This window comes from Misgurnus anguillicaudatus, chromosome 18 (genome assembly GCF_027580225.2).
Source record: "Misgurnus anguillicaudatus chromosome 18, ASM2758022v2, whole genome shotgun sequence".
In the NCBI taxonomy this organism is placed as follows: domain Eukaryota; kingdom Metazoa; phylum Chordata; class Actinopteri; order Cypriniformes; family Cobitidae; genus Misgurnus; species Misgurnus anguillicaudatus.
The window spans coordinates 16,841,166-16,859,566 of NC_073354.2; the positions used below are offsets into that span (position 1 = coordinate 16,841,166).

At 36.4% G+C, this 18,401-nt stretch overlaps 1 protein-coding gene across 2 annotated transcripts; it reads left to right on the forward strand.

The window, feature by feature from the left end:
* The first annotated feature begins 802 nt into the window (after window positions 1-802).
* esr2a (estrogen receptor 2a) lies at window positions 803-18,364 on the forward strand. 2 transcript variants are annotated; one of them, XM_055186991.2, is made up of 11 exons: window positions 803-1,002; window positions 3,590-3,753; window positions 5,546-6,084; window positions 8,151-8,317; window positions 8,647-8,763; window positions 10,377-10,700; window positions 13,185-13,323; window positions 16,580-16,713; window positions 17,541-17,724; window positions 17,805-18,023; window positions 18,166-18,364. In XM_055186991.2, exons 3-10 carry the CDS (start codon window positions 5,675-5,677, stop codon window positions 18,004-18,006), a joined length of 1,677 nt encoding a protein of 558 aa, XP_055042966.2. In that variant the 5' UTR covers window positions 803-1,002; window positions 3,590-3,753; window positions 5,546-5,674; the 3' UTR covers window positions 18,007-18,023; window positions 18,166-18,364. The 2 variants fall into 2 exon arrangements, with proteins under 2 accessions (XP_055042966.2, XP_055042967.2); XM_055186992.2 differs by having other exon boundaries at window positions 3,590-3,749.
* Window positions 18,365-18,401: the final 37 nt, after the last annotated feature.

An 18,401-nucleotide genomic window follows, 5' to 3' on the forward strand; every position in this document is an offset into this window, starting at 1 on the left:
AGCCATCAGAGGATGGGTACATGGTGGTCATAAAGGGATGGACATGGTCAGAAACAATGCTCGGGTAGGCCATGGCATTTAAACGATGCCCAATTGGCACTAAGGAGCCTAAAGTGTGGCAAGAAAACATCCCCCACACCATTACACCACTGCATTAATGAGAAATTGAACATGTGTTCCTAATAATCCTTTAGGTGAATGTATATCTCTGTAATGCTGGACTCTATAGTGCTAATGTTTCTGCTGCTGTTTCTCATAGATACTTCTCTGTACAATGATGATAAAGTTGAATGTAATCCAGTTCTTTTCATAAGGTTTGCTTGAATCTAGCTTCTTAATATCTAATGTCAGAATTTATGAAAGCAATAGATCAGCTGTGGTGTTATTACCACATTTCATAATAAAACTACCTGAAACCATTAATTTACAAGGATTTAAAGAGTTCACTTTTGATTTGCCTTGTAATGTTATTAAATGTTATTATGTTATAATAACATAATAATATATAATATAATGTTATTATGTTGTTAGGATAAAAAAAAATCCTAGTTATATATCTATATATCCTGTGTGCCAGTGCTTTAAATGAAGGCACTAGGAATGAATTATACGCTATGCTTTATTAGAATCCAGTGGGTTTTGCAGCAAATGAACAATTAAATAATTCATCCAAATATAAACGACTGCTCTAATAAAATACCGTGAAGGGCTTCAGTAGCAGACACTAGAAAGCTGGAGGTGGAGGTTCAAGGGGTGTGGTCAATGACGCAAGCACTCTCAAAAATAAGTACGAGCGTTTAGTGACAGAGGGAGCAGAGCGGACTTTAAAGCGTACACAGAGACTGGGTTCCTTTTCTTTTTTCTTTTTTGTGGCTAATTTCCCCCTAGACAAGAATTTTATCACATTTAAAGTGACAGCAAGGAGATAAAATATTCCTTTCGGATACTCACCCACCGGAACAGATGTCAAGACTCTGATGTTGAAAACACCGATTGCAATTGGTAGGTTCACTAGTATCATACTATATTGTGTTACAGTAAATATGAAGTAACTTTTGTTAAATCGCATTATAAGGTTAACGTTTATGTTCAGCGTGCGCGCACAAATACATTTGATGTTGGAGAGCGCGTGGACCCTGTATGACACGAGCTAGTGAATGAAAATGTGCGAATATTAACGTTACATTCACACATTGGTTATTCATCGCTTTCTAACGTAAGTTAATCATAGTAACCTATTAAGGTTAAGAATAGTTTTTGAAAACCATGGTTACTGTAGTAAAACCATGGTTTTGCTAATAGTAATCAATACACGGAAAAAACATGGTTACTACACTTTTACCACAAAAAATACGGTTATGTCTGTCTACTTTTCTTTGTACTGTTTTTATGTTTTGTCAGATGTGAAACAGATAACCTTCTGTGACAGATTTACCATGCTTTATGTATTAAAAGATAATAATCATGTTTTAGCCGATTAATTACCATTTGTACATTACCATAATGTTTTACTTGTTAAATTATGGTCCCTGTATTGAGTCAATTGTAAATTTGTGGTTATACGGTTTTGATACAATGCCATAGTTAAACTCTGTTACTGTAGTAAAACCATGGTCTTCGTAATAGCTGATTCAGGATGAAATGTTTAATGTTATTCAAATTGTGGGTCATTACTTTTTTTTGTTAGTAAGTCTCTTTATAAAATGAAAAATACCAAATAAAGAACCACATGAAGAGATAGATAAACAAAATAATACAGTTTGATATTTGTTTGCATTTTCATATTTATGCTCACATACATGCAGATCCTCTCAATGTCACTTATGCAAACTCCTAAAGGTTTATTTACACTAAACTGACATGCACTGGTTGCTTTTGCCTTGAAAAACCAGTCCCGGTTATTCTGGTGGTGCAAATCTATGCACACAGCATCACTTTAACGGTTAGTTCACCTAATAAAGGAATATTTGCAGTTAATTTACTCACACCCCACAGGCCATCCAAGGTGTAGTTGACATCATTTCTTCAGTTGAACAGTAAAAAGAGGATTTTTTACTAAACTAATATTTTAAGATTGACCTGTAAGCTGTAGGCCATGCTTTGTGATTTATTGACAATAAATTTGTATACTTTCCCACCATAATCATTTTGTGTAGTGACAACCTTATTTGCATATTTAAAATTAGATTTCCATAAATTTGGTAAATTGCATGTGACTCCTACAACTTCCTTTGAGGGTATAAATATAACACAATATAACTGTATTGTAGGTTTTCTAGAAGGTTTATAGGCCCAAAGGTGGTCTTTCCCCAGTTCCCAACACTCCTGCGCAGGGCATGGTTTCCGTCTCGCCTTCTCTCCCTTATCCGTTTTCCGCTAGAGAAGGGAGTGAGGAAAGATCACACCATGGCCTTGGACTTTTTGTGTTTGGTATGCATTGCTGGATAGTGGCCGGGTGCTTTTTTCCCTCAAAAGCTGCATCATGGTAAACCGGTTGTCTATAGAGAATTGATGCGGGCAGCTCAAAGTCTCTTTCTGATTCCAGCTCTCCCCCTCATGTCTTCCTCTATAAATGTCGTGATTTTCTTACCCTCCTCTCAGACGAAATGCTGGAGTTACTGTAGAGAGGAAAAGTTTACAAGGTTAAAGGTTACTGGGCTTTTTAATGGGGAAAACAGATTCTAATTATTATAATAATGTGATTGATGCCAGAACTTAATGTTCTGAAATGACATCTTTTTTGATGGTTTATATGAAGTTTATATGAATTACTGAACACAGGGGGCTTGTAGGGTGCATGGGTCAGGTGGTAAAGTGGGACACTTAAGTTTACATTTATTCATTTAACTAATGTTTTATTACAAAGCGATTTTTACTTATTACAAACAGTTTGTAATAAAAGCCAAATCATAGTACACTATGTCAAAAAGTATGAGCAAGATTGATACACAAGCTAGAACAGAAGTAAATTGCAGAATATAGAACAAAATTCGTATAGTATTTATGGTTTCTTCCTAGTCTGTGTAGTACTGGAAAGCTATTTAGCTGTTTAAAATTACATTAAGTTCTTTAAAGCCTTACTTGTAGAACATTGTGTTAGCAGTGCAAAGGTCACGTATCTGATCCTCAGGGAACACAGTTACAGATAAAAATGCACTGTAAGTCGTTTGGATAAAAATGTCTGCCAAATGCATACAGGTAAAATGTAATGTATTGTATGAGAAGCATCATATTTGATGAGAAATTATCAGTGTCCCTGTTTACTTGTGTTTACCCAATTTAGTATTTAATAAGCACTTAAAATTCACTGCCTGTAAGGTGCAGCAGATCTGTGACTCATTAGGCTAATACAAAAACAGGGGAAACCTGTTTTTAATAATAAATAATCATTTTAAATAATATAAAATATAATAAAATAAAGTTTTATGTAAAATAGGTTTTTGATATTTATCCATTATAGGATAACTGTATTTAACATCACATTTTTTATTAATTTTGTGTTGTTATACATTGTATTTCCTTTTTATTAAATATTTAAAACATGTATGTTTTAGCATGATCTGTCTTTACTTCATGTCTGTTCCTGCAGTGACGTGCTCTATGCCGGATATGTTTTGGCCATCTGCCTGTCCACATTGACACAAGGGTTCAAAAGTCCTCAGCTGACTCAGGTCGAGTCACCGTTGGCTGTCTGGTCAGAGAGTTTTTCGAACTGCTATTTTGTCAAGTACAGTCTGCAACAACAGCGTGTAGGTATGTAGATTAATATGAGTCACTTTACCACTTCACGATTCATTTTAATGACCTAATGTATATTATTATTACAATGCTCTGTCCTACGAGAGACTGTGATACATCTTTCAATCTCTGGGGTGTAATGACACACTACAAAGCTGATTAAAACTGAAATGTTTGTCTTGTTTTTATTATGCCATAATGCATCATTCATTTTAAACAGTTCAACATAAAATTTCATCTTTAGCCGATTAACAACACAGCTGCATTTTCGATGCTTGATACATTATCTTTGTGTTGTAAACTGACTTAAAATGTGTAGATGTATGCAACACATAGATATTTTTATAGTTAAGATTTAGCTAAGTTAAATAAATAAAAAATGTTTACTAGAAAAAAGTCTTTCTTTTTAGCAAAATTGTTTCTTAAATAATAATGAGCCTGCCCGAGCCTATGATGCTGCAGTATATCTCACTTTGCAGTTATACTTAATGCTATTGATTATTGCTGTCAGCATATTACAAAGCAAGGGAACACAATGTATGTGTGTAAACTGTTTTTGTGCTTGTAGAGCGTAGCGCTAGCAACCCCAAGGTCATAGGTTTAATTCCTAGGGAACACACATACTGATAAAATGTGTAATTTGACTACATTCTAAGTTGCTCTGGATAAAAGTGTCTGACAGATGAACTGTTGTTGTTGTGTTTGATGAAGTGCAGGAGTAATTTTAGAAAACATTTATGACAATTAAGTCAAAACAAGAGGATTTCTTTTATTTTTACACAGTTTCTGTTTAATCGTGAATCTAGATGTTCCCTAAATAGAACACAGTGCAGGAATAACCCAGTTCTTTTTAATAAAAACTTACTACACTGTGAAAAGCTTCCCAGCAATCATTAACTGGGATCCAGTCTGTCATCTGTGCTCATTTGGTCGTTTTCTTTATGAAGCTTAATAAAAAATGCATGGTTCTGATCCCGCATGCTGATTGGTCAATACAGTGTTTCACTACTGTGTATACCATATATTAAAAGTTAAATTACATCAGTAATAATACCAAGAACAAAAAGCAACAAACAAGTGTTACATTTAAAAAGTTTCAAAAAAGCAAAATAATTGTTTAAAAATTAATAACATAATTTGTAGTGCTGGGCAAAGATTAATCGCGATTAATCGCATACAAAATAAAAGTGATTTTTGCATAATATATGTGCGTATACTGTGTCTAATTATTGTGTATATTTAACCACACACACATTCATATATTCATTTCAGAATTGTTTTACTTATATATAATTTTTTTAAATTTATTTTTAATATAGAATATATAAAAATATAAATAAATATATATTAACATGTAAATATATAAACATACATGAATGTGTAAAAATATAAAAATTGGCATTTAAATGGTTTAAAGTATAAAACTTTAATATTATTTGAATAATTAAACATTGCAGTTCAGTTACAGTCTGTCATGCCTAATAACAGCTTTAGGTGTCACTATAATATCACATCCTTGCAAAACCTTTTGAATCTTATGGCTTAAGTATTTTTAAATCTTTAAAATCTTTTTAGTCTAGAGATCATGGATATAAAATGACTTATTTAATGATTGGCTCTACATCGATTACAATATCATATCAAAATTTAAATTTGTATTTGCAGACAGTTTCATCCTATTGATGTTCATATTTACTTCCCTTTAAAGGTCACACTATTTTGCTTTATTTCAGTGTGTGTGTTTCTAAAGATAAGCTAAGAACTGTTTACATGTATAGAATGAAAAACATGTTTTCCTTCCCATCAGTTTCCCACATTTCCAGTGGAAAGTTTCCTGCATCATATTTTTACATAATTCTTCATCCATGACTGAGGATTTCAACGTACCATACATCAACAGTCCCCTGTTCATGATGCCACAGCACTGAGCTAATCCATGATTATCATGTCAGAGTATCCCGAGGAAGAAAACTCTGTACCGCAAATGCAGGAAGTGGACTCGAGCCGTTTAGGAAGTCATGTCCTCTCTCCGATCTTTAACTCTGCATCTCCGTCGTTGACGGCGGAGAGCCACCCCATCTGCATCCCTTCACCCTACACGGACCTTGGCCATGATTTCACCACTCTACCATTCTATAGCCCCACTCTGCTGGGTTATGGTGCGACTTCCCTTTCTGACTGCCCATCGGTACGGCAGTCGCTAAGCCCTACTCTATTTTGGCCGCCTCACAGTCACGTTTCCTCATTTGCATTGCATCAACAACAGACACGCCTCCAGCAAAACCATCCGGCCAATGGGAGTTGGACAGAACTTACGCCACATGATCACGCTGAAGAGGAAAACAGGTATGTATTAAAAAGGAGATTTTACTATAGTAAAATATACTCACCTGGAGGATTATTAGGAACACCTGTTCAAGTTCTCATTAATGCAATTATCTAATCAACCAATCACATGGCAGTTGCTTCAATGCATTTAGGGGTGTGGTCCTGGTCAAGACGATTTCCTGAACTCCAAACTGAATGTCAGAATGGGAAAGAAAGGTGATTTAAGCAATTTTGAGCGTGGCATGGTTGTTGGTGCCAGACAATCTGCTCAGTTACTGGGATTTTCACGCACAACCATTTCTAGGGTTTACAATGAATGGTGTGAAAAGGGAAAAACATGCAGTATGTGGCAGTCATGTGGGTGAAAATGCCTTATTGATGCTAGAGGTCAAAGGAGAATGGGCCGACTGATTCAAGCTGATAGAAGAGCAACTGTGACTGAAATAACCACTCGTTACATCTGAGGTATGCAGCAAAGCATTTGTAAAGCCACAACACTCACAACCTTGAAGCGGATGGGCTACAACAGCAGAAGACCCCACCGGGTACCACTCATCTCCACTAGAAATAGGAAAAAGGGGCTACAATTTGCACGAGCTCACCAAAATTGGACAGTTGAAGACTGTCTCGATTTCTGTTGAGACATTTAGATGGTAGAGTCAGAATTTGGCGTAAACAGAATGAGAACATGGATCCATCATGCCTTGTTACCACTGTGCAGGCTGGTGGTGGTGGTGGTGTAATGGTGTGGGGGATGTTTTCTTGGCACACTTTAGGCCCCTTAGTGCCAATTGGGCATCGTTTAAATGCCACGGCCTACCTGAGCATTGTTTCTGACCATGCCTATCCCTTTATGACCACCATGTACCCATCCTCTGATGGCTACTTCCAGCAGGATAATGCACCATGTCACAAAGCTCGAATTATTTCAAATTGGTTTCTTGAACATGACAATGAGTTCACTTTACTAAAATGGCCCCCACAGTCACCAGATCTCAACCCAATAGAGAATCTTTGGGATGTGGTGGAACCTTGTTGAATCAATGCCACAGAATTAAGGCAGTTCTGAAGGCGAAAGGGGGTCAAACACAGTATAATTATGGTGTTCCTTATAATCCTTTAGGTGAGTGTATATACATTATAGGTTAAATTTTGTAATGTATGTGGATACTTAAAAGTATAAAAAAATCTATTTATTTGAATTCTATGTATTTATTATTTCAGAGGTTGTCTTAAAGCTGTAACGTCTTTGGTTAAAACAGACATCAATCAGTTATCAAGCAAGTAGCCTACATAAGTTGGGTTGGGTCGCATTTCAAAGAAAACGTCAGTTGTTTTTCAACAAACATTCAGATAAATACGTAAGGTAACCTGCAGTTTTATGTTGCAAACAGAGATGGCGATATAAACGCAAAAGTTATGGATTGCAGCTTTAAACGGGATCTTATGCCCACTTTTACAAGATACAATATAAGTATCCGGTGTGCCCAGAATGTGTCTGTGAAGGTTCTGCTCAAAATACCCAACAGATCATTTGTTATATCATGTACAAAATGCCCTATTTGGGTTGGAGCAAAAAGTGCTCTTTTCATGCAATTGAGCTACTGCCCTCACTCCCTTACTAAGAGACAGTGAGCGCTTTTGATTAAAAATAGATCTGATTCCTGTCAATACAGTCTGAGACAAACAAATTAAGAAAATCTGGGTAAAATTAACCAGTTAGTCAATGGCCGTGGGTGTGGCTTTGTTTTTTGTGATGTCACATTAAGAAGAGACAGCATGTCTAATAAGATTTTTGGTTTAATGGGAATTAAAAAAAGAAGGAGAGGTTGGATTTTTCTATTGTAAGGTGGTTGTTTTTTTACACACTACCAGCACCCATTCATGTCCAACACCTTGTAAAATTTTGGATAATATGTGCTCTTTAAATTACGATCTGAGACGTCTGATGTTCTAAATGAGATCTTAACTAAAACCATCATGGTTACTTAAAAGACATGACTGGGGTTTTGGAGTTAGGATATTTCTGTAGTACAGCCCTAGATGATTATCTAATAATAAAATTTGTCCTATGCGATCTATAGCAAACCTCTGGTGAAGAGGGTAGGAGATGCTGGAGAAACAGCTTTGTCCTACAGAGGTAAAGCTGACATGCACTACTGCGCTGTCTGTAGCGATTACGCCTCTGGGTATCATTATGGAGTCTGGTCATGTGAGGGCTGCAAAGCTTTCTTCAAGAGGAGTATTCAAGGTATCACGTTCTTCAAGTATTTCATTGTGTTCTTACTTTGTTTTTAGCATCAACACGTCCAATATATATTATGTCAAACAATATACGATATGTCATTACTATATACAGAGCGCTTATTATTTATCCATGCCTAAGTAAATATAGTTGTTTATTCTATGGCACCTTTAACACAATACCCTAATTTTTCCAGAAGCTTGCAATTTTTCAAATTGCCCCAGGTTATTTCACAGTATTTGGCATCTTTTAATGCATTTAACAAAAAGACCCCTTTAAAGTGCGTAAGAACTTCAAGTCTTTGATAAGAGTCAACATTTGATTGATTTTCTCAGGACACAATGACTATATCTGCCCTGCAACCAACCAATGCACCATCGATAAGAACCGCAGAAAAAGCTGCCAGGCCTGTCGGCTCCGAAAGTGTTACGAAGTGGGAATGATGAAATGTGGTGAGGCTTTATCTCTCTCTCTATCTCATTTTTATCCTTCCATACCAAAAGCCATTTACACAGTTAACAAATACAACACCAGGGCTTGCCAAAGCCTGCTGACTTTTTTCCAAAGTCGTGGACTTTAGCCTGTGTCCCAATATTAAGTATATATCATACTGTGATGAAGAGTTTATATGGATTATCATGATAAGGCAATGTAATATTTGGCCCTAGATATTTATAGATGTTGGTCAAAGGTGTCTACCACCAAAGCAACACAGACACAACTCATGAATTATGAATCACTTGAATATTTTCATTCTTGCTTTTATTTGAATGAGATGACATTAAAAAGGATCATTTTATTTAATATTCTTCACTTGGATTGTGGTCTTTGTATGGTTGAAGGGCTTGTCCTCTAAAGATAAGTGATTACTTTAGTCTCTATAGAAGAATTAAGCCCTTGTTGCTGTGGAGACTTGAATGTATTTACTAATCCTTTCTTGTAAGTGCTGTTTTAGCCCTGTCTACTTTCACAGCTTCACTTCAAGGTTAGAAGTAAAAGTGATGTACTTGTTTGTCATTGGCTGATGTGTTTGTTTTGAGTTTTTTTTTTTTACTGTATCAGGATCAAATATCATATTAAATGCACTTCAGCACTGTGAAACCAAAGCTCAGAGTACTTTAAAAAATGTATGTAATCAGTTCAACAAAAGTTTTAGGTAAACCAACTTTTTATAAATTACAATTAATCTAAATTGTAAAAGTTTTCATTTTATTTAATATTTAAGTACACTATACCTAAAACTACTGTTTACCATATATTTTGTATATTGTACCTAAAACCGTTTTACCATTTAAAGGGACATTCCACTTTTTTGAAAATATGCTCATTTTCCAGCTCCTCTAGAGTTAAACATCAGAATCTTACCGTTTTGGAATCGATCTCCAGATCTGGCGCTAGCACCCTCAGCATAGCCCAGCACAATCCACCGAATCCGACCAGACCATTAGCATTGCGCTAAAAAATAACCAAAGAGTTTCGATATTTTTTCTTATTTAAAACTTGACTCTTCTGTAGTTACATTCTTTACTAAGACCAACGGAAAATTAAAAGCTATTGAAAGTAACCAAGGGGACTATTTTCGGACACTGCGTAATATCACTACGCCTGCTGCAGCCATGTTACAGCAGCAAAGTCCTTGATTATTACGCAAGTTTGAGAGTATAGTTCCTAGCATATCTGCCTAGAAAATCACAACTTTTAAGTTTCTGTCGGTCTTAGTACATGATGTAACTACAAAAGAGTCAAGTTTTAAATAGGAAAAATATCGAAACTCTTTGGTTGGTCATTTTAAATGAGTATGTTGTACAGCGAGGAGGTGTTGTGATTTGTTCATGCACTCTTTACACTATAAACATATTTCATATTATTTCTTATTTACAAAAGGAAATATTTGATTCTCCCTTACAATTTGGCCAAAACAAGTGATCTTAAAAGCCAGCGTAGTAACCGTACAGTGAGTACACTTTATAAATGATGATTTTGTATGCAGTGCGCAGGGTATTGAAACAGAAAAGCATTGTAAAAATGAGGTTAACAGGAAACGTGACCTTTGTTTTTCTCACAGGATTACGGCGAGATCGTGGCACCTACCAACAAAGAGGAGGGCAGCAGAAGCGACTGGCACGGTTCCCTGCCAGGACCAGAGCGAGCGTCCAGAAGCCTCAGGAGGTTAAAAGTGTCCCACGTCCCCTCAGTAGAAACGAGGTTGTTACCATGACGCTGAGCCCCGAGGAACTAATAACCCGCATTATCGATGCTGAGCCACCTGAGATTTACCTCATGAAGGACATGAAAAGACCGTTCACTGAGGCCAATGTCATGATGTCACTCACCAACCTGGCCGACAAAGAGCTCGTTCATATGATAAGCTGGGCCAAGAAGATACCAGGTGTGTGTAAGATTTAACTGTAAAGGCCATTTACAGTACAAGAACAGAGTATTCAGTTCTTTATGATATTAGTTCAGTATTTTACTTTGCTTATGACTTTGTTGTTTATGGAACGTTGTAAGCATTGTATCCACAGATTCAATCACACAATAAGTCAAAACTTGTCTTGTTAAACCTCGTCTAAAGTGAAAAAAGATTCTGTTTAAGACACACTGCAGTGTTACTCCAAACACTTTATATTCATTGTTTATCTGAAATACTATTTACAAAACCATAAAAGTCATAAGAAGCACGGGTATGTTTTGTACAGTAGCAATAGCCAACAATACATTGTATGGGTCAAAATGATAATTTTTATGCCAAAAATCATTTAAGTATTATGTAAAAATCATGTACCATGCAGATATTCTGTAGGTTTCCTACCGTAAATATATCAAAATGTATGTGTAGCTTTATTTGGACAACTTTAAAAGCGATTGTCATAATATTTTGATTTTTTGGACCCTCAGATTCCAGATTTTCAAGTAGTTGTATCTCGGCTAAATATTGTTCTATCCTAACAACCATAAATCAGTGGAAAGCTTATTTCAGCTTTGCCTGGCTTTGTGGTCCAGGGGGTCACATTTTACTTACAGTTGCACTGAAAACATTTCTTTATTGCATTATATATATATATATACTCCCATAAATATATATATATATATTACATCCATAAATAATGTTTTGCTTAACAATACGCCATCCAGTCTGTGAAAACCCAGCTAAAGTCATTTTTGTGATTTACTGTTTTATACATAAAGTCATCCTACATAATGTAAAGAACATTCTGTGGAAAATAACCTTAATATCTTTAATATTTATTGAGAAATAACACTGACTGAAATCAAACTTTGGTGCTCCTAATCTCACACCTCAGATTATGAGACTTTAGGGTCACATACAGTACTGTGCAAAAGTCTTAGGCCACCACCACCAGACTTCTTGTTTTAGAAGTTTTAATGTCCATCCATATTTATTTTTCAATTTATTTGTCTCATCCGACCACATGACTTTCTCCCATGACTCCTCTGGATCATCCAAATGGTCATTGTCAAACTTAAGACGGGCCTGGACATGTGCTGGTTTAAGCAGGGGAACCTTCTGTGCCATGCATGATTTCAAACCATGACGTCTTAGTGTATAACCAACAGTAACATTGGTAACGGTGGTCCCAGCTCTTTTCAGGTCATTGACCAGCTCCTCCCGTGTAGTTCTGGGCTGATTTTTCACCTTTCTTAGGATCATTGAGACCCCACAAGGTGAGATCTTGCCCGGAACCCCCGTCCGAGGAAGATTGACAGTCATGTTTAGCTTCTTCCATTTTCTAATGATTGCTCCAACAGTGGACCTTTTTCACCAAGCTGTTTGGCAATGTTCCCGTAGCTCTTTCCAGCCTTGTGGAGGTGTACAATTTTGTCTCTAGTGTCTTTGGACGGCTCTTGGCCATGTTAGTAGTTGGATTCTTATGGGGTGGACAGGTGTCTTTAGGCAGCTAATGACCTCAAACAGGTGCATCTAATTTAGGATAATAAATGGAGTGGAGGTGGACATTTTAAAGGCAGACTAACAGGTCTTTGAGGGTCAGAATTCTAGCTGATAGACAGGTGTTCAAATACTTATTTTTCAGCTCTATTATACAAATCAATAGTGACCTCTCTTGGCCCTAAACACATCTTGAGCGTTTTTGAGCAGAATAAAGTAAAAAGACAAATTTCTTTAAAATGAGAAATTAGGATTTAATTTTATTTAGGTTTAAGAGATCCTGCAGTTTCCTGCTATTGCTGAAGTGGAAGGGGAGTTTACTCTAAAAACTTGACACATCACTTTACAGTTTTTAAAACTATATACACATTTCCTGTATTTTCTGGATGTATTCTATTAAAGAGACTGAGTAACAATTTTATATGATCACTATAACATTGCAAAAAATGTAATTCTGGCACAGTGGCCTAAGACTTTTGCACAGTACTGTATATCTAAACAATTGCAGCACTAAAAACCAAAAAATCATACAGTATTTATATAACTTAGAAATTAGTTTTCCATCAAATCTTTTGGTGGTTATAAAGCACAAGATTTCTCAGCTAATTCTCTGCTTTGAGACCTCTCCCCAAATTGATGTTTTTTTAATATACTTGAAATCACTTCAACACTCGATTTTTCGATGGGTCTTTCTCTAAGCTATTATTAAATCATGTTCTGATCCTGTGATTATAGTCTGAACATTTTGTCGAGTACATCAGCAAACTTTCTCCCAGACTGATTTTTTTTACTACAAGAACTTCTTCTAGTGATTACCTTGCATAGAAACACAATCTCTCTAACTGTTGAAATTGAGAAAGCATTGTGATCACATGTTAACTTTGAGTCTGTGCTTGCTTGAATGCTTAAACAGAAAAGTACTGAAGTAAATTGAATAAAAGTGTTTGATGTTTCCCGCTGCAGGGTTTGTGGAGCTCAGTCTTTTTGACCAGGTGCATTTGTTGGAGTGCTGCTGGTTAGAGGTTTTGATGCTGGGGTTAATGTGGAGGTCTGTTAACCACCCTGGAAAGCTCATCTTCTCTCCAGATCTCAGTCTCAGCAGGTAACTATGTTGAATTAATTCTGCTTATCCCTTCAGGGGCCTGATTTATGAACAGGCACATCCATCTCTACATTCTTTAATTTATCTGTTTACTCTCCTATGCTTTAGATGCACTCCAGTAATTTTCCATTAAAATCTCTAAACAGCATCAAAACAGTACTGCTTATTTGTAAATCAACCTATTAGGGGTCATTTCTTTTTTTAAATGTGTTTTTTATACTGGATTACATGTAAACATCACATAACCTCTTTATGTAATTTTGCATATTTTGTGATATGGATCTAAGATAAACCATTGATGTAAATTGTACCATTTTGCGACATTCAAATGAAATTGGATAAATGAAATGTAATAATATAATGAAATATAAATTGCCATGTGTACTCTTGACTGCTCTGGATTATAATGAGGAATTCTTAACAGCTGATGTTGTAGGAATACAGCCATAAATGGGCTCAGATATGTTACAGCATGTTGGGCTTTGTGGTGAGAACTAGAAAGCTGCAATACCCTTCTCGTTTATGCCTTTGTACCCTATGTTGTATATGTACCTATGTTGTAACGTTAGAAATAAATTGATTCGGCTTACAGTTGCTCTAATCCATTCTAGCCATGGGTGGTTTTGCTCTTTTTTGGACAGCGCTATAAATCTAATCTGTTGCCAGAAAGTACTGTATTTTCATTGGCTGTTTTAGATAAGGAATTCATTGTACCATAGCCATGAGTTCTTGAGTTCAACTTTGAAAATTGCTTCCCAAAGTCAAGAAGCTGCAGAAACAGCGGACGCCTTCTTTCTGACTGCAGTTGCCATTAAATGAATTATACAGGATAATACGCGGTGCATCACCGACATTAAATGAGTCATACAGTATCTACGAGGTCTCTGCGTGTTTCTGTAGGAAAGAAAAACAATGCTTAAATCTCTTTAATATCCCAATGAATTCTTCAAGACAGCAATGAGAAAAGATGGATATGTTTTGTGAGGTTATTTTCTTGCTGACCACATGTGGTTTCAGATGAGATCTCAACCTGGCTTAGATTTACTCGGGCGCAATGCTTCTGACAGTTTAAAGATTTAGATTCTTTTTTTCAGGTATTTGTCATGAATTTCATTCAAGAATCAAATGTGACCCTATCTGTGAAATCCAGGCTTTTTAAAATATGCTCATTTTCCAACTCCCCTAAAGTTAAACATTTGATTTTTACCATTTTGGAATCCATTCAGCTGATCTTCGGGTCTGGCGCTACCACTTTTAGCATAGTTTAGCATAATCCATTGAATCTGATTAGACCATTAGCATCGCGCTAAAAATAATCAAAGAGTCTGGATATTTTTCCTATTTAAAACTTGACTCTTCTGTAGTTACATCGTGTACTAAGACCGACGGAAAAATAAAGTTGCAATTTTCTAGGCAGATATGGCTAGGAACTATACTCTCTTTCTGGCGTAATAATCAAGGACTTTGCTGTCGTAACATTGCTGCAGCAGGCGCAATGATATTATGCAGCAGCCGAAAATAGTCCCCTTAGTAACTTTCAATGGCAGGGGACTATTTCTGGGCACTGCGTAATATCGTTGCGCCTCCTGCAGCCATGTTACAGCTCACAATCACAACTTTTATTTTTCTGTTGGTCTTTTTACACGATGTAACTACATCATGCTACATTTTTAGCATATTTTCAAAAAAAGAAAATATGTAGATATGTAGAAAACAGTAAAATCACAAAAAAATTACACAAAAACAAGTCACAAATGATCTCCTTATTTTTTTATAGCTGTACACTCCAATCCAACTGTCGCATTTGTGCTAATTTAGATTTTTTTCTAATAAAAATAGACAAAATGTTTGAGACAAAAATTTCTTATAGGTTGATATAACATTCACCTTAAATGTTGAACTAAACGTTTCTAATATACAGAACATCCAGAACAGCTGCTTTGTGTTTAAGTTATAAATATGATTTGTGTCATATTGCATTTATTATAAACAATTTATCAGTGTTTGTCATTTTTTATTTATGTGCCCTCGTAAACCTCAATCAAAATCTGAAAATGTACTTCCGCCCTCTTGTTGTGACCATTTTATGATGACTGGGTGGGAACATTCGTTAACTCCGCCCCCTCCAACTATCAGTCTACTGCTGGTTCCATTTCTGAATATATACGATTTTAGCAATAAAAACATAAAAAACGTCATTCGTGGAACAAACGTCATTTTAGAGTAGTTTGTTTCTGATCAAAATAAACAATAAGTCGATTACAAATCATAGCTAAAGAGTATTAAACTACACTGAGCTAACGTTACTGTGTATAATGAATGTTATATGTTAACTACAGATCGGCTGCTAAACCTTCTTTCACATAGCATTGATCCATGATCAATCTTTAGGAAACCAAAACTTTTGTTATTTTCAACGAGGTATTTGTTCCAGAGTTAGCCACTAGCCAGATCTTTAAACAAACAGAGACCAGAAGTTAAGTTCAATCCAGCCGTGTAACCGGGACAACTTGCGTCCCATTGGAATTGAATTTAAATTGATGTCAAAAACAGGATCTAGAATTACAATTCGAATTTGAATTAAAGAAAGCAGAATTGCAATTCGATAGAAATTCAAAGAAATGTATTACATATTCTATAAATTATATTAGTTTGAACTACTTGTACAGATTACATTAACAGGAAATGTTTATCCCCAGCAATTAATGTCACATAACAAATAATTAAGTTTGATTTTTTATAATTGTAATTTTGTGGAACACGATGGAACATGACTTCATTTCCCAGAATGCTTTACTTTAACCAAGTATTTCAAATGGTTGCCAAACAATTTTCCAAAGTAACTTTCCTAACATTGAATTTATGTGAGATTCTTTCTGTTGTGTGACTGTGGAATTTCTTTGAATTGCCATGAATTTAATTCTACTTCCTGCCATTCCAATTCCAATTCAACTTCCTGTAGGGCGGAGTCAATTCAAATTCCAATTCAATTTGTTCACACCAGTGTTTAGTGAAGCTTTCACAGTATGTTGGTCTCTTTCATTGCTGAATTTTAAACTGTAGCAATTCTCAGCATCTCCGAGAGCACCACACGTCTTATTTACTATTGACACATTGGACAAAATTCTAAATTCCAGCTCTTAGCAAGCAGGTTTGAGTTAGCCGGAGATTGTTTGGAGATTAAGGGCATGGACACGTGTTTCTGATGGGGTGAAGTTTAATTTGTGAGACTGATAATTTTTTTTTGTTTTGGCAGGGATGAGAGCAGCTGTGTGCAGGGGTTTGTGGAAATCTTTGATATGCTGCTGGCAGCCACATCCCGGTTAAGAGAACTGAAGTTACAGAGAGAAGAGTATGTGTGTCTGAAAGCCATGGTCCTCCTTAACTCGAGTAGGTATACAGTACAGAATGTTTTTCTCATTAAAAAAAAGTGTTTCATTGGTAAGCCATAAAAAATTGGAATGCCACAAGGCTTTTTTTCATTTTCTAAAGTAAAGGTCTTGGTCTGGTTGGTTTACCGCAAAATCCAGTAACAACACATTTTGTCCAAATGCACTCTCAAAAAAAGTACAAAAGCCGTCACTGGTGTGTATACATTTGGTACCAATATTCATTTTCGGTACTACAGTCACATGCACAGCTTTCATACCTTTATTACTGCAATTGCTCTCATATTTCCTGTTTTCTTTACTGTCTCTATATCATCGAATTTGGCAAAATTCAAACCCCCATCCAAATACTAATAAATTAAAAAAATGACTCACCTCAACAAACCCATAATAAATCTGAGTCTTCACTAGAGGCCCATAACTCTTTTACAAGGTTACTACTATCCTAAACTTTAAGGGAGTGTTGGCAAGGCCTTCAAACCTTCAAACACCGTAAAGACTTAATGGGGACAACACGCCTGCTTTGATGAGGGTTCAACTCTTTCAACCCAAGTATCTATTTCATTAAAGTGAGTAACAGGCAGTACCTGGGCATATGAGGGGAACGCTATTTCTTCCTGCTCTGATTCCCCTGAACTTTTCATCAGAATATTCGTCATAGTTTATCTCCTCGTACTCAGCCTCCAACGTGTCCTGAATGGGAAATCCCTTGGATTCAATGGTATTTTGGGTTTTAGCCTCTATTATTTCAAGCACTCATAAATGTCAGCACCTTATGGCTTTAATCGGCGAAAAACGGCACTTATGCGCATTTGTGCGTCATTGCAGACATGTGTTTGAGCTCTTCTGAAGCTGGAGAGGAGCTGCAGGGACGATCGAAGCTGCCCTGTCTGCTGGATTCGGTGACAGACGCCCTGGTGTGGGCCATCTCGAGGACAGGCTTGTGTTTTCAGCAACGTTCAACGCGGCTGGCCCATCTGCTCATGCTGCTGTCCCACATCAGACACGTCAGGTACAGATAAAGTGGAACGTGCTAGCTTGCATAAAGTTTCTATATTCGTCTTTTTCTCACCCTACTATGTTTGTATGTAGTAACAAAGGTATGGATCATCTGCACTGCATGAAGATGAAGAAGGTAGTTCCTTTATATGACCTACTCTTGGAGATGTTGGATGCCCATATCATGCATAGCTCACGGCTATCTCACACCAGCTCTCAAATGGACCCTGCTCCCAAAGACAGCAAAGGTAGCCTGGATACCCATGCGTGCTCTTCACAGCATGGACAGACTTAAGGACCTTAATCCATCTGGTGAGACTCGAAAAAAAAAATTCCAGCATGAGAAACATTTCGTTTATCGCTTTAACTTCTGGTACTTTTTAAAAGGCAGGGCTAAATGGATAGCACATTATGTTGTTCTCACAGTTTTTCTGATCTCGCTCTTTATCTCCAGGGCTGAAGGACGATTTATAGTTTTTGGTGGATGGATGACAAAAACACTTAAGAGAGGATCGAGCACGCACAAGATGAAAAGCATCACTGATAGCTCAAGCTTTTGTTTTTTTTCTAAAGCCGCAGCCGATGAAAAACTCTTAAAGCCATTTTTGTAAATAGAAAAATAAGAACAACCAACCAACCAACCACAAACACAAGGTTTTAAATCAGATACTTTTGCAAATGTGGCTGAAC